General features: G+C 45.1%; 2 protein-coding genes across 2 annotated transcripts; one reads left to right on the top strand and one right to left on the bottom strand.

Moving 5' to 3' along the window:
- Positions 1-6511: 6511 nt before the first annotated feature.
- LOC133097048 (basic proline-rich protein-like) lies at positions 6512-7537 on the bottom strand. The gene is made up of 3 exons (XM_061199028.1): positions 6999-7537; positions 6793-6860; positions 6512-6741 (listed from the first exon to the last, which is right to left on the bottom strand). The coding sequence occupies exons 1-3, from the start codon at positions 7535-7537 to the stop codon at positions 6512-6514; spliced, it is 837 nt and encodes a 278-aa protein (XP_061055011.1).
- Positions 7538-8970: 1433 nt separating this feature from the next.
- Positions 8971-11803, top strand: FIGNL1 (fidgetin like 1). The gene is made up of 2 exons (XM_061197541.1): positions 8971-8989; positions 9699-11803. Exon 2 carries the CDS (start codon positions 9709-9711, stop codon positions 11740-11742), a length of 2034 nt encoding a protein of 677 aa, XP_061053524.1. The 5' UTR covers positions 8971-8989; positions 9699-9708; the 3' UTR covers positions 11743-11803.
- The last annotated feature ends 2967 nt before the right edge of the window (positions 11804-14770 follow it).

The raw sequence follows: 14770 nt of genomic DNA, 5'->3' as shown, positions 1-14770 counted from the left end.
ATGCTCTTTACACATAAATACCAAGAAGATGCATTTTTTATCCAAATAACCAATTTTTATTTGAAATCATTTTTGTTCTTAGAAAAGTGTATTTTAATCCCAAGACTAGTTCTTGTCATTTGGAGACTGCAGAATTATCAAAAGCACTCTCAGAATGGGTCCTTGGATTAGTAATATGGATATTTGAATTTCAAAGACCTCTGTTATCTATGTGATGTAATGATCTGTTTTTCGGAAATCTGGAAATATGGCAGATGCCATGTGGTCCCCATCTCATTTGGTCAGGTGGTTTGTTCTCTACCCATCAGTGGAGCAGACCTGACCTCCAGCACGGTGCGGGGATGTGGGACGGGCCACTGGGACCCACTGGGGCCACCGCATTAGGAGCTGTAGAAGGCCGAGCGATCAGGCCACTGCGTCGGGGCTGAGGTGCCTGCATTTTACAGTGAGGTTGTCTGCACCTGAGCGTGCTCTTGAGTTGAGATTGCAGCAGGGCCCCCAGATGGGGCCACAGAGTCACCAGCGCAGCCCTCAGCCTTTTGGGAGCAGCTCCACCCAGCCCATCCACAAATGCACTTTGGAAAGATGACCGAGATTTAGTTCGAGGCAGGAGACCAGGCGGCAGATGACAGTAGGTTTGCTGCTGGGAGATGTGCACAGACAGGAGGCAGGAAGTTAGCTGAATGATGAAGAGCCCCCCTCTGAACGGGCTGGATTACTTCGTCGGGGATTCTCAGACATCAGCTCCGGTGTAGACCCAGCAGGGATAGAAGCTTGCCCGACTTCTGGCTCATTTCTAGGTAACTCATGACAATTCACCCCACCTCCAGACCTCTCTAGGCATCTCCATAACATAGCAATCAGACCCCAAACCACCCAGCCTAGAAACAGGAGGACATACTTCCCCCCAGTTTATTTAACACACATCCTCATGCCATGTGCTCTATGCCAGGTACCGTTGTAAATATTTGTAATATTAACTTATTTAATACTTATTTTAAGGTCCTCAACTATTATTCCCACTTTACAGATGAGGAAGCTGAGACATCAAGAGGCCTAGTGACTTGCCCGCATGAGGAGTGGAACGCAGCACCCTTCCCCACCCCCCTCTGCTGTCAAGTGTGCTGTCTGCTCCCTGGGATGAGCCTTTTCTCAGGATGACTGGCAGTGAGGACATTCACTCCCTTCTGGGAGAAGCCCGCCTTCGCCTCCCAGGGTAGAGTCCTGGACGCTGACCCTAACCAGACAATCCCCAAATAGCCCAATGGGGGGAAGTTTTTGAAGGTCTGGATTACGCAGCCTAATCCATCTGTACAGCATCTTCATCTAAACCTATATTCAATCTAGTGTCACGATGTAGCACACAGACCACCGCTTGTACTGGAACCAGACAGCATCTTCCGATAACGGGCACCTCCAGTTAGTGCTGGGAAAATCCCAGATCAATCTGGACACAACTAACCTCTTGATACCAAGAAAACAGTTTTTACTTATGACACTTCTGACACCAAATGAAAGGGTTTTCCCTCCTGGCACCAAAAACATGGAGTCTTTTCTAACATCACTTCTCCATCTGTCTGACAGCACCCGCCTGGAGTGAGTGTCCTACTGCACAGGTTAAAGGATTGGTCCCACAAGACACTCTCACCTCACCACAAGCCCGGGACCTCCTGTACTCTGACTGACCCGCTATAGACTGGGGGTTCCCATCATGCCCTCATCAGGGTCTACAATTGGCCAGAACAGATCACAGAACCCAGGAAGTCACTTTGCTTACGTTTACCAGTTTATTATGAAGGATACAACTCAGGAACAGCCAGAGAGAAGAGAGGCATAGGGCAGGGCAGGGGGAGGGGGTGCGGAGCTCCCATGCCTTCCTAGAGGGCACCACTCTCCAAGCAGCCTGATGTGCTCACCAACCTGTGCGCCAAACCCTGTCGATTAGGGATGTTTATGGGGGTTCCAGTAAATCACTGGTTGATTAAATCATTGGCCATTGTGATTCACTCAGTCTCTGGCCCCTCTCCCCTGCTCCGAGGTTGGGGGTGGGATGGGGCTAAATGTTCCAACCCTCTCACCGTGGTGACCGCCTCCATCCTTACCCTCTCTAGGGACCTGCCAAGAGTAGCCTCCTTAGAACAAAAGAGGTTCCTGTTACCCACAGATCCCAAGGGATTTAGGAGCTCTGTGTCAGGAACCAGGACACAGACCAAATACATAGTTCTTATAGTATCAGGCCTAAGGGATCTCCTGGAATCATATGCCTCCTCCCTAACATGCAGCAAACAGCCAAACTTCCTGAAACCAGAGACTCTCATTCGGCTGACTCCATGCCAGTCACAAGAGGAACCTGTAGAACAGCCCAGATAAAACGGAGAAGCAGGAATATTACTCAGCCATAAAAAAGAATGAAATAATGCCATTTGCAGCAACATGGATGGACCTAGAGATCATCATACCGAGTGAAGTAAGTCAGACCGAAAAAGACAAATATCGTATGATATCACTTATATGTGGAATCTAGAAAGATGATACAAATGAACTTATTTACAAAACAGAAACAGACTCACAGACTTCCAAACCAAACTTGTGGTTAACAAAGTGTAAAAGTGGGGGGAGGGATAAATCACGAGTTTGGGATTAACATACACATGCTACTATAGATAAAGTAGATAACCAACAAGCACCAACGGTATAGCACAGCGAACTCTATTCAATACTCTGTAATAACCTTTAAGGGAAAAGAATCTGAAAAAGAATATAACTTAATATAACTGAATCACTGTGCTGTACACCTGAAAGTAACACAACATTGTACATCAACTATACCCCAATATAAAATAAAAATTAAATTAAAAAATAATAAATTTTAAAAAGGAGAGGCAGTTTGTCACTGGGTGGCCCCTTGATCATCACAGGGGAAACAGAGGAAGACCCCAGAGGAAGCGGGTATCAATCATCCATCGACTTCACACCTGTGCCCCTTAACCTGGGAGTCCAACAGACTCAGCAAATTAGCAACAAATATTGCTGATCTTTTATTCAGAAAGCCTGTTTTTGAGGAAAGGAATGGAAATTGCCCGATGGCTTTTTGAGCTAAGGATTGTTTTATTGCTTCTCTGAATCACGTAAATCCCCAAATATCAAATCTATTTTTGCTTTTTTTTTTTTACTGCATTTGATATTGAAATCTATTTCTTCAGTATCTCTGTGTTATTTGCCATCACTTATACTTGTAATAAGTAATAGAAAAAATTAATAAGAAAGCAGTGAGAGTAATTTGCTTGCATAAACTGGATAAATTTGGAACTACCACTTTATAGAAAGTTGAGTGTGTTACAGGCAGAGATGCAAATTGGATGGATCCAAAAACGTCCAGAATGTTGAAGTCAAATCCAGACCCCACCACAGGTAAGAGATGGCAATATCCCCAGGTGTCACAGAGGAACCAAGTCACATGAGGAGGGTTAAAACGAAGGATGTCTACTGGGAAAGACACAGAGAGGCCTTACTTGGTAGCTGTCTTCAAATTTTACACTCACTCTGACATGAGGGTCTTTGTGCCTCCAAAGAGCAAGTGACACAGAGGGAGACAGATTTTTCCAACGTGAAAATCAGCCAGTCGTCAAATAGAATGTGTTTTCTTACAGGGCAGTAAATTCTCCACCACTGTGGGTGTTCATTGGTGACAGGAAAGTCAACGGTTGAGAAATGGTGCAGGAAACATCTCCAAGGGACTGAAAACTACAGTACATGACCATTAAGCTCTCTTCTGTATCTGAGATTCCAACAGTCTATGAAAATAAGAGAATCTGGCTAAATTACAAAGTAGAAACACCACCATCAGCATGGGTTATTTTTCAGTGACAAGCTCTAATCTGGGCAACCTGTGTTGAGCAAAGGGCTCACCCGGTGATAACAACGCCTGACACTTGGGCGGTGCTTCCGGGGGCCAGGCTCTGGTCTGAATGCCCTTCAGATGTCAAGTCCGTTTATCCTCCCAACGGCCCTTGGAAGTAGATCATGAGTAGTGGAGCCAGGATTTGAACGCTGGAAAGCTGACTCCGTCACCTCTCTGCCATAGCAATACATTGTGTTAGTTTCCTAGGGCTGCTTAAAGGAACAGAAATTTACTCTCTCAGAGTTCTGGAAGCCAGGATCCGGAAGTGAAGGTGTCAGCCCGGCCATGCTCCCTCCAAAGCCTCCAGGGAGGATCCCTCTTTACCTATTCCAGCCTCTGGCACCCCAGATGTTGCTTGGCTTGTGGCTGCATAATTTCCACCTCTGCCTCTGTTTTCACTTGGTTGTCTTCTCTCTGTGTCTCTCCTCTTCTTCTTTATAAAAACATCAGTCACACTGGATTAGAGTTCATGTCAATCCCGTATAACCTTGTGTTAACTCGATTACATCTGCACAGACCCTGTTTCCAAGTAAGGTGACATTCACAGGTACTGGAGGTTAGGACGTGGACGTGTCTTTTGGGGGGACACGGGGATACGATTCAACTCACAGCATATGGTATCAAACCGGAAGCACCGGAAGTACGGACTCAGGTTGGCAGTGATGCTCTGGAGGAAAACAACCGAAGCAGATGGTTCCTTCCCCGCTCTGCCCGCCCCATTTCAGGGGAGGCCCATCTCCCCACTCACCAGCTCTGTTTATGATGGTGATGCCAGGGAACCCATCAGAGCCCTTATGGGTCATTCAGTGCAGTCAGGGAAAACCTTTTGCTGGCATTGCACATCTCAGTCACTCCCGGTCCACACACCCCTTACTCCTCCGATGGAGGCAGGAACCCATCCCCTCGGTCCTCAATCCTCATTCTGCCTTCTTCCTTAACGCTGGACATCAGTCAGAGTCTAGACACACTCAGGAGTCCCACCAAGAAGGAATTTACTCTTGTCCTGTCTGCTTCCACATCCCCTCTACCCCATCCACCTCCTTGGACCTACAAACACACCTCTTTTAAAATTAAAGTGACTCTCCTTGTACACTGGGACGCACATTATTTGGGGCCATAGTCTCCCTCTGCTCAAAAACAAATGAGATCACTGAGGTGTGCATTGGCATTTGTTGGAGACCATGTTTATAATATTCATGAATATGGAAATGAGCAGCCAGCTCCCAGAATCCCTTGCGCCAAGAACTGCCACTCTGTTTGCTGTAAGTGAAAACTTCTTCCCTTGCAGGTTCAAAAATTTCTCCCCAGGAGAAAACAAAACAAAACAACCTATGGTCTCAGAAGGAAAGTTTAAGACCTGCATAGCTCAAGTGCTAAACTCCTACAAATTATGCTGAAGTATTATAACATTATTCTAAAATATCCCGTTTGTAAAAGAAGAAAAAGCCTTGCTATGGCTTAAGGGTTTGACAATAGCAAATAGCATTAATAGTAGCAATAAATATAGCATCACAGCTTCTGTTGAATGTCTGCCATGTGCCAGCTCCTGCTTTGATAATTTAATCATTAGATCTCATATTAATCATAACTCTTACGATAGCATCCTGAGTTAGAGATGCTTATTCCTGTTTTATAGATGAGGAGGAAGTTGAAGCTTAGAGAGGGTACGGAATTGAGTTAGATTTTGCCAGCTGCACAGGAAGAAAAAACTGCCGGATTGGGAAATGCTTTTCTATCAAACACACAAAAGTAAAGTGGCAACGCTAGTGTCACTTGTTGGAAAAATTTTAATACTGGCAACAATAAATTTACTTCAGTAATGTGAACAATACTCTTAGGAGGATAAGACGGTGGTCTACGTGAATTCTCCAAAATGTTATCACTAAAATTTTGGTGACAAAAAAACCAAAAATTGTTAATTACCCAAAGAGTATTTATATGGTGATTTCTAAACATACAAGTTAAAAAATAGCTAGCAAGCATACATACGACTGAGCTGGTCTTGAGATAATGGTTTTCATTTTCATTTTCTTTTATTTTTATTCTGGGTAATTATAATTAGCAAATTAGTTAATAAATTATGAAGAATTAGAATAAAAAAGTCTTTTATTACTATCTAAGCCAAGAAATGAATTGTAAGCTGTCATTTTCCCTTGTCTATTTTTAAAAAGGTATTGTCCAATCATTCCCTTTTGTTTAGTTTGTGCCCATTTTTAAAAATCTTAAAAGAAAGGTCTTAAGAAATGTTTTGCCTCACACTTCTTAGGTCTTGCATTTCAATGTCATGTGCTGTTAATTGCTCCTGGACAGTCATTTTCTCCATGCCCGGTGCCACTCACTTTCCGGGGAAGGGGTACCCACAGGACCCGGGAGCCAAGGAGAGGAGAAGGCACTGGGGCTTTCCGAGGAGTGGCTCCTCCTTTTCCCAGACAGAAGTACTCTGGGGAAAGGTTCTTCCCCAGTCCGGCCCTTCCTTCTCGCTTTAAACAGGGTTGTGTGAGCTGGTTCCCTGGGTTGCTGGGGGGGCCCTTGGGACACGGAGACGACCAGCCGGGGAGGAAGACGGCAGGGTGACAAGGTGGGAAGACTGTCCTTCGGGACCCCCTCAGGTCACGCCATCAGACCTCCAGAATTCCCAGGTGACACGGTGACACGAACGACCCGTAGGCCGCTGTGAGGGCTATTCCGTTCCTCGTCCTGCCCCAGGACACAGTCCGCTGGAAGAAGGGCGCGCTTCCCGGTCTTCCAGGACCGTGTCCCCAGGGCAGCATGGAGGAAAGGGACGCGCCGGCCGGGCGATGGCACGTACCGAGATGCAGATTCCAATTCCCCGATTCGGTCTAAAAATGTGTGGGGGAGGAGCCCCTCCCGAGGGGCAACCGCGCACCTACGTACGCGCCAGTAGGGGCGCTCGGCCGCGGAGCCTCGGGGGCGTGACTGGGGCGTGACTGGGGCGTGACTGGGGCGTGACTGGGGCGTGACTGGGGCGTGGCTGGTGCTCGGACCCCTCCCGGGGGAGCAGTGCTGCCCCGCCCCTGTGCCCCGCCCACCGTGCGCTCACGCCCCGCCGCGCTCCCCCGCCCCGCCGCACGCTCACGCTCGCACAGACGTATGAATGCGCGCACGCACGCACAGCGGTGCCGAGCTGGCAGCAGCGCGCAGGCGCGCGTGATTCGCGCGCTTTTCGGAAGCCTGTAGGTAGGCGGGCAGGGGGGCGGCGGGCGGCGGGCAGTGGGGGGGCAGTGGGGCGACGAGGGGAGCTGAGGCCCGGGAGGGGCGCGGGGCCGGAGGGCTGAGGAGCTTCGCTGGCGGGCGAACGGGCAGACCGGGCCGGGAATGTGTTCTCGCAGCGGGCGCGCTCCCGGCGGCCTGGGGTTCGGAGGCGGCCTGTGGGGAGGGGCGTCCCGGCGGGCGGGCGCCGAGCTCGCGGAGGCTCCGCGGGGGGCGACTGGGCGAGCCCTGGGCCGGGAGCCAGGCCGGAGGGGAGGGGCTGCACCCGCGGTCCCGGCCGGCGGGCGGTGGGCCGTCCCGCCCCTGGAGCGCCGCAGGGTCCCCAGCCCCGTCAGCGCGTTGACAGCTGTCCCCGGGGACGCCCCGCTCCGGGTGCAGGGGGACAGTCGGTGTGGCGGGGAACATGTACTGTCTGGACGAACGCCACGTCCTACAGCAGGCAGGGAAACCCCCAGGAGATGGGAATGCAGCTCGTGCATCGCTGCCGCCGAGTAACCTTAGTGATACAGACCTAGGAAGTGGTACTCGGGACCAGGCTGTGCCGCTGACGGGCGTGGCCAAGCCGTCCTTGGTTACCTGTGTCCATAGTTCTTGGGGGAATGATTGCGCTGAAAGGACGAAGTAAGACTTGGGAGGTGAATGTTGAGCAAATAGGAGAGGGTGGAAAGGAAAGAGCAGGGTATTTGGGGAACAGTGACAAGAACTCTGTCTGAGCCTTTGTAGGAATCCCAGTTTTGCGGATGATAAAATGGGATGAAGCCGTGTAGAGGAACAGGATTTTCATAGTAACGGGAAAGTTGGTGATAAATGGTTTCCAAGTTACCTCATTTGCAATTTCTCATTTCTACTGTTACGTAAAAGATTAAAATAGGGTAAAATGGAATAGTGGAAAGAGGGATGAATTGTCAGGAGATGTCAGTTCTAGTTTTGACTTCATGGCTTTAAGCAAATTAGAATCTCACTAGGCCTTAAGTTTATTGTTTTCAAAAATAATTACAAAGATTTATGAACACCTACCTACAATGTGACAGATTCTTTGTAGGGTTTATGGGAGAAACAAAGCTGTATTAAGCATGGGTCTTGCACCAAAAGAACTGCTGATTATTAAGCTATATTTATAGGTAATTTGGAAGGTAAATTTTAGCATACACGAGTTCTTGGTTTTTACTTTACTTCAATACCCTTAGGAAGCTTCAAAGTTTTCTTACAAATTTTTCTTCTGGATTGGCAGGTAAATTCTACACATCTGTCAACATGATACATCCATCTACAGTCCTGTTAGAATCATTTTAACTTAATATAAGGAGGCTTATAAAACTAACATGAGGAAAAAAAATCTAAAATAAACCACTTTAATAACACACTTGTTCTCCTATTTCATTTATCACGACAGCTTCACTTTTTAATGCTTCCTGTGAAATTGGGAAATTGTGAGAGATTCTGAGGCATCCTGTTTTAAGTGCTCATTTACAAATCCTTGAAAACATTTAGTATATGACTGAATACTACTGTTCGTATTTGTGAGCCATGCTGCAGTGACCTTTGGTGGCAGTATGAAGGGGCATTTACGTGGTGAGGTGCACACTACATGCAGTGAAACTGCTCGTTTGCGAACTCTGGCACCATTGCTCACTGGCTGTGTGACCTCAACCAAGCTTCTGAACTCTGTCTGCCTCAGTTTCTACATTTGTGCAGTCGAGATGATAATAGTAATTTTTAGGTATTTTCATGTTCATTATTTGACTTGATTCTCATAATGATTTCTCTCATTTTACAGATAGAACTGAAGGCCCAGCGATGTGAAGAGGCTTGCATGAGATCATTCATCTAATTTTCCTAGGGACGAGGCTTGGCTTGGTTTGTTTTGCTTTGCTTGTCTCTAGATCCCTTGTTCTTCCATGTTGCCTTTCGTTTGCTGATTAATTTTAAATCCTCTCCATCTAAACCTTTCCCTAATCACAGGGAAAATTATTATATAACTAAAACAGTTTAACCCATCATAGAGCATTATTATTTTTTTTTTTTTTTTGGCTGCGTTGGGTCTTCGTTGCTGCGCACAGGCTTTCTCTAGTTGCGGCGAGCAGGGGCTACTCTTTGTTGCGGTGCACGGGCTTCTCATTGTGGTGGCTTCTCTTATTGCGGAGCACGGGCTTCAGTAGTTGCAGCACCCAGGCTCAGTAGTTGTGGCTCGCGGGCTCTAGAGCACAGGCTCGGTAGTTGTGGCACACAGGCTTAGTTGCTCCGTGGCATGTGGGATCTTCCCGGACCAGGGATTGAACCCGTGTCCCCTGCATTGGCAGGCAGATTCTTAACCACTGCGCCACCAGGGAAGTCCCTAGAGCATTATTAAGTCAAGTCTTTAATCTTTTATATCTTGAATGCCTGAAAGCTATGGTTAACTAGATGCTCCCCTATAAATGGTCTTTCCTTATAAATTTACCTTATAAATGAAAAGTTCAGTGTACCTTCCTTCAGATAGGCAGAGATTTTAAAAGTATGTTTAAAGTATTATGTCTTTGTTTCCTTCTGGATACTGAATCTTTTTCATCTTTGTCGTTTGTTATAGAACCTCTAAAATGCAGGTCTCTAGCTCCAGGTCTGTACACTTGAGTGAATGGCAGAAGAATTACTTTGCCGTTACGTCTGGCACGTGTACGTCAGGAGAGAAGGCAGACGCGTACCGAGCACAGATTCTCCGCGTTCAGTACGCGTGGGCAAACTCTGAGGTCTCCCAGGTGTGTGCTGGCAGACTGTTCAGGATATATGCGGAGAAGTACTCTGCAGTTACTGACTCCGACAGTGCGGAAACCGGCTTGAATAACTATGCAGAAAACATTTTAACTCTAGCAAGGTCTCGGCAAACTGACAGTGACAAGTGGAAGTCTGGATTGTCAATAAATAATGTGTTCAAAATGAGTAATGTTCAGGAGATGATGCACGCTGGCAGAAAATCCAGAGACTCTCTTTTGGCACCCGTTGATGAGTCAGTAGTCATCCATAAAGTGGGCGCTGTCTCTGATCTTCCTAAATTGAGTGTTTGTGGTGGTTCTGGGGAGAGTGACCCATTAACTAACTCAGCCCATGGTGCCGATAGGACCAAAGACTTCCCAGAGGGCAGTCCTTCTTTGAAGTGCCCGCAGAATGCCCAGCCACCTCTGGTCACTGACACCACTAAGCCGTGTCCTACAGTCTCAGGACCTTTCGGTGAGTCAGCCACTGCAAAATTCCATGCCACACCATTATTTGGAAATGTCAAAAAGGAAAATTACAACTTCCCGAAAGCCAACATAGGACTAAATGTGTTCTCATCTAATCAGTCTTGTTTTCCTTCTGGCTTTGAAAATCCACGGGAAATGAAAGCTTTTTATGGTTCTGGCACCATTGATGCACTTTCCACTCCAGTAATGAATAAGGCTTTTAGTAAAACAGAAGATAATGGCCAAAGAGAGGAGAGCAGCCTGCCTACTTTTAAAACTGCAAAAGAACAGCTATGGGTAGATCAGCAGAAAAAGTACCACCAGCCCCAGCGTGCATCAGGGTCTTCACATGGTGGTGTCAAAAAGTCTCTGGGAGCTAGTAGATCCCGAGGGATATTTGGAAAGTTTGTTCCCCCCGTACCTAAGCAAGATGGGGGAGGTCAGGGCGGGGGGACACAGTATAAGCCTCATGGCGCAGGAGCTGCAGACCCAGCACATCCTGTGGATGAGCGTCTGAAGAACTTGGAGCCCAAAATGATTGAACTTATTATGCATGAGATTATGGATCAGGGACCGCCAGTGAATTGGGAAGATATCGCAGGAGTGGAATTTGCCAAAACCACAATAAAGGAGATAGTTGTGTGGCCCATGATGCGGCCAGACATCTTCACTGGCTTACGAGGACCCCCTAAAGGAATTCTGCTCTTTGGTCCTCCTGGGACTGGTAAAACTCTGATTGGCAAGTGCATCGCTAGTCAGTCTGGGGCAACATTCTTTAGTATCTCTGCTTCCTCCTTGACTTCTAAGTGGGTGGGCGAGGGGGAGAAAATGGTCCGTGCACTGTTTGCTGTTGCACGATGTCAGCAACCGGCTGTGATATTTATTGATGAAATTGATTCCCTGTTATCTCAGCGGGGAGATGGTGAGCATGAATCTTCTAGAAGGATGAAAACCGAGTTCCTAGTTCAGTTGGATGGAGCAGCCACATCTTCTGAAGATCGTATTCTAGTGGTAGGAGCAACCAATCGGCCACAGGAGATTGACGAGGCTGCCCGGAGAAGGTTGGTGAAAAGGCTGTATATTCCCCTCCCAGAGGCTTCAGCCAGGAAACAGATAGTCGTTAATCTGATGTCCGAGGAGCACTGCTGCCTCAGTGAGGAGGAGGTCGACCTGGTGGTGCAGCACTCTGGTGGGTTCTCGGGGGCTGACATGACGCAGCTCTGCAGGGAGGCGTCTCTGGGTCCTATTCGCAGTTTACAGGCTGCCGACATTGCCACGGTAACGCCGGATCAAGTTCGACCAATAGCTTACAGTGACTTTGAAGATGCCTTCAGAACTGTGCGACCTAGTGTGTCTCCAGAAGATTTAGAGCTTTATGAAAACTGGAACAGGACTTTTGGTTGTGGAAAGTAAATGGGACGCTTGAAATTAAAAGATGGCATCTTTGTAGCCCAGTCTTCCCATTTTTTTAGCATAGGAGATTGATTAAGTGTACATCAAATGTATATTCTGAATTCTGTACCTCAAATAAAATAGAATAACAATAGCTCAACTTTTACAATGGATTGACTTAGACTATGTTAATATAAGCTCAATTTTCCTTCCAGTTTCCACCTGATACGTAAGCCTATTCATGCAAAATGGGAATGCACTTTTTTTGTTTTGTTCCTAAGAGGTCTTTTCAAGATGTATATGATGAACAGTGAACTCAAATTGAAACTTAAAATCTGATTTGTATATGAGGATGTATCTGACTTACATGCATCTTTTATTGAAAGTTTCTTCTGAGGATCACATAATTCTTAGTATTGGCTAGTATAGTGGTTTACATTTGAAACCGAGTGTTGCTTACTGTTGTTTAATAGATTTAAAATCTCAACCAAAGCTAAAGTGAAAGTGCCAGTTTTTACTTTGTTCTGGCTTGTAACTGCTTATGGTTTTCTTCCCTTCCCAAGACTAATTAATCAAAACATGTTCAGAAATAGCAAAGTGTAATCTAACATCAGAGACAGGTCCACAGAACTGACAGGGGAAGAATGTTGTGTTTCTCCAGGGGGTAGGTGATGTTTGAAAGTAGTATTTTGTTTGGCACTACTTTACAACCTGTAGGGTTGGTCTCTTTCAAAAATAAATGTTTTCAGATTTTTAAAACGGACTGTTTTGTTCTCTAAATAGTGCATGTTCTATGTAGAAACATTGGAAAATAGAGGTGAACAAAAAGAAAATAAAAGTCAGTTACCCTACCACTTTGAGGAACACAGTGTTAACATTTCAGCGTCACTTCTTCCAGATGTTTTATACAGGAGTGGGGTTGCGCTACGCCTTCTCGTTTGCAGCTGTTTGAAGTCCCTCATCATCATCTTCCACATTGACGTACTTCTGCATCTTCCCGTGCGTGAGTGCCTGGGACTCCATGATATGAGGGGGCCTATAATTTAGTCAGCCCTGTGTTACAGGGCATTCAGGGCAGTTCCTTAGGTTCACCTTTTGTATATTCTAAATAAAATATGTTAAATGCCTTAGTTATCTTTTTAAAAAACATACATTTCTTGAGTAAAATTCTTGGATTAACAATTTTTAATGCTTTTGGCACGTGTTCTAAATTGTCTTCTGGAACAGTGGTACTTGTGTAGAATTCCTATCTGCACTGAGTCAAAGTGCCTGTTTACCTGAACCTGGTGGTCATGGACACTGTCCAGCTGCCAATTGGACAGTACGCAGGTTTTGCACCCATCCATCCATTCAAAAAATATTTATTAGACGCCAGGCAGTGTTCCAGGCGCTGAAAGTAGACCAGTGAACAACAGACAAAAGTCCTTGGTCTCATGGAGATTACGTTCAAGTTCTAATGTTTTGAGAACAATTCAACTTAAGAAACGGAATTTGAAACTTTTAGTAGATGAATTTAGGCAATTTATATATTGTTTTAATTTTTATTCTTGATCTGCTATTTTTATGCTCTTTTAAAAGCTTTATTTCTCCAACTTTTAGTTTTTCCCTTTGAAATATGTAATTGTCTTTTATCAGAATTTGGATGTTAAATCTCTTGTCTTAATCTTTTGTTGTATCTTTTAAAATCTTAAGGCATTTCACCATATTCATTGCTATCTTCTTTACAGATCACTTCCACCCACTTGGATCTTGCAATTACTGTAGTTATTTAGATTTATGATCAATTGCCCAGGAGGTGTTAGTGTTTTATTTAACTTTGTAACTTGGTCTTAATGTTTATTATCAGTTTTTTCTCGACAGCAACTTCTACCAGTTCTGACTTTCAACTCCATTGATCACCAACCACGGGGCCACGTCCCTCTGTAGAACTTCTTTTTTTCTTTTTTTTAAAAAATTTTTATTGGAGTATAGTTGCTTTACAATATTGTGTTAGTTTATACTGTACAGCAAAGTGAATCAGCTGTACTTCTTTTAGATTTTGTCCAAGAGAAAAAAAATCTCATTGGCCCAGCTTATCTTGGACAGAGCCATGTCCCTGTTAGATTGTGAAATGGCCCCTCCTGAATTAAGGTCTTCTCTGTTCAGGTGAGATTCTAAACCTGAAAGGAATAAGCAAGTAGGATATTTTAAAGCTGGAGAGAAAATAGGAGATAGGGAGCCACTTGGCAGTTTTTTCTATGTTATACCACATTAGAAGCATCCTTTCTCTCAGCATTTTGTGATTTACAGTATGTTTCTGAGGCATTTGGGTAGGAAATTTCCTGAAACTTAGACTTGAGATTTCTTTCTATTTCTACATTATGAATATTCTCTTGATTGAATATGATAATTTTGGGTTGAATTCTTTCCTCCCAAGTGTTTTGTGCTGCACTGTCTTTAGCCATTGTTTTTGAGAAGAGAACATTTACCTGTTTTTTGTTTGTTTGTTTTGTTTTTTTATGTCATTGAAAGATACACTTCCTTTGTAGAAATACACACACACATTTTACCAACACATGTAACGTTTATATATTAATGCTTAAAAATGTTGGTAGGAATACAGAAATTTATCTGAGTTTTTAACGTCAGGACTTTTTAAATGTTTTTGTTATACATCCAATTATAGTTTCTGGTTCTTTTGATGTGCATTCTTTGGGAAATTCTATTCCAATTTACGGTATTTGCCATTCTTTTGAAATTCTAAGTCATTTTCTCAATTCCAAAATATCAGGTCTGCCTCTACGTCGACAAGTTGTTAGGGTGGAATCCGGGTGAAGGGCATGGACTTTGGCACTAAATGGACATGTTAGACTCTGACTCTGTCATTTACTAGTTGGGACTGTAGCTTACCTCTTTGTTCGGTCTCAATTATGAAATTAGAGTAGTCTCTACCTATCTTGTTGGAGAATGAGAATGACACAGTAAAATACAGGTTTGAAAAGCCTGACTGCTCAACAACTGTGCACCCTCCTCTGTCCATCCAGCTCGATTCTGCTTTCGTTGCTTTGAA

Source organism: Eubalaena glacialis, chromosome 8, assembly GCF_028564815.1.
Source record: "Eubalaena glacialis isolate mEubGla1 chromosome 8, mEubGla1.1.hap2.+ XY, whole genome shotgun sequence".
Lineage (NCBI taxonomy): Eukaryota > Metazoa > Chordata > Mammalia > Artiodactyla > Balaenidae > Eubalaena > Eubalaena glacialis.
This window is presented reverse-complemented; position numbering and strand designations above follow the sequence as displayed.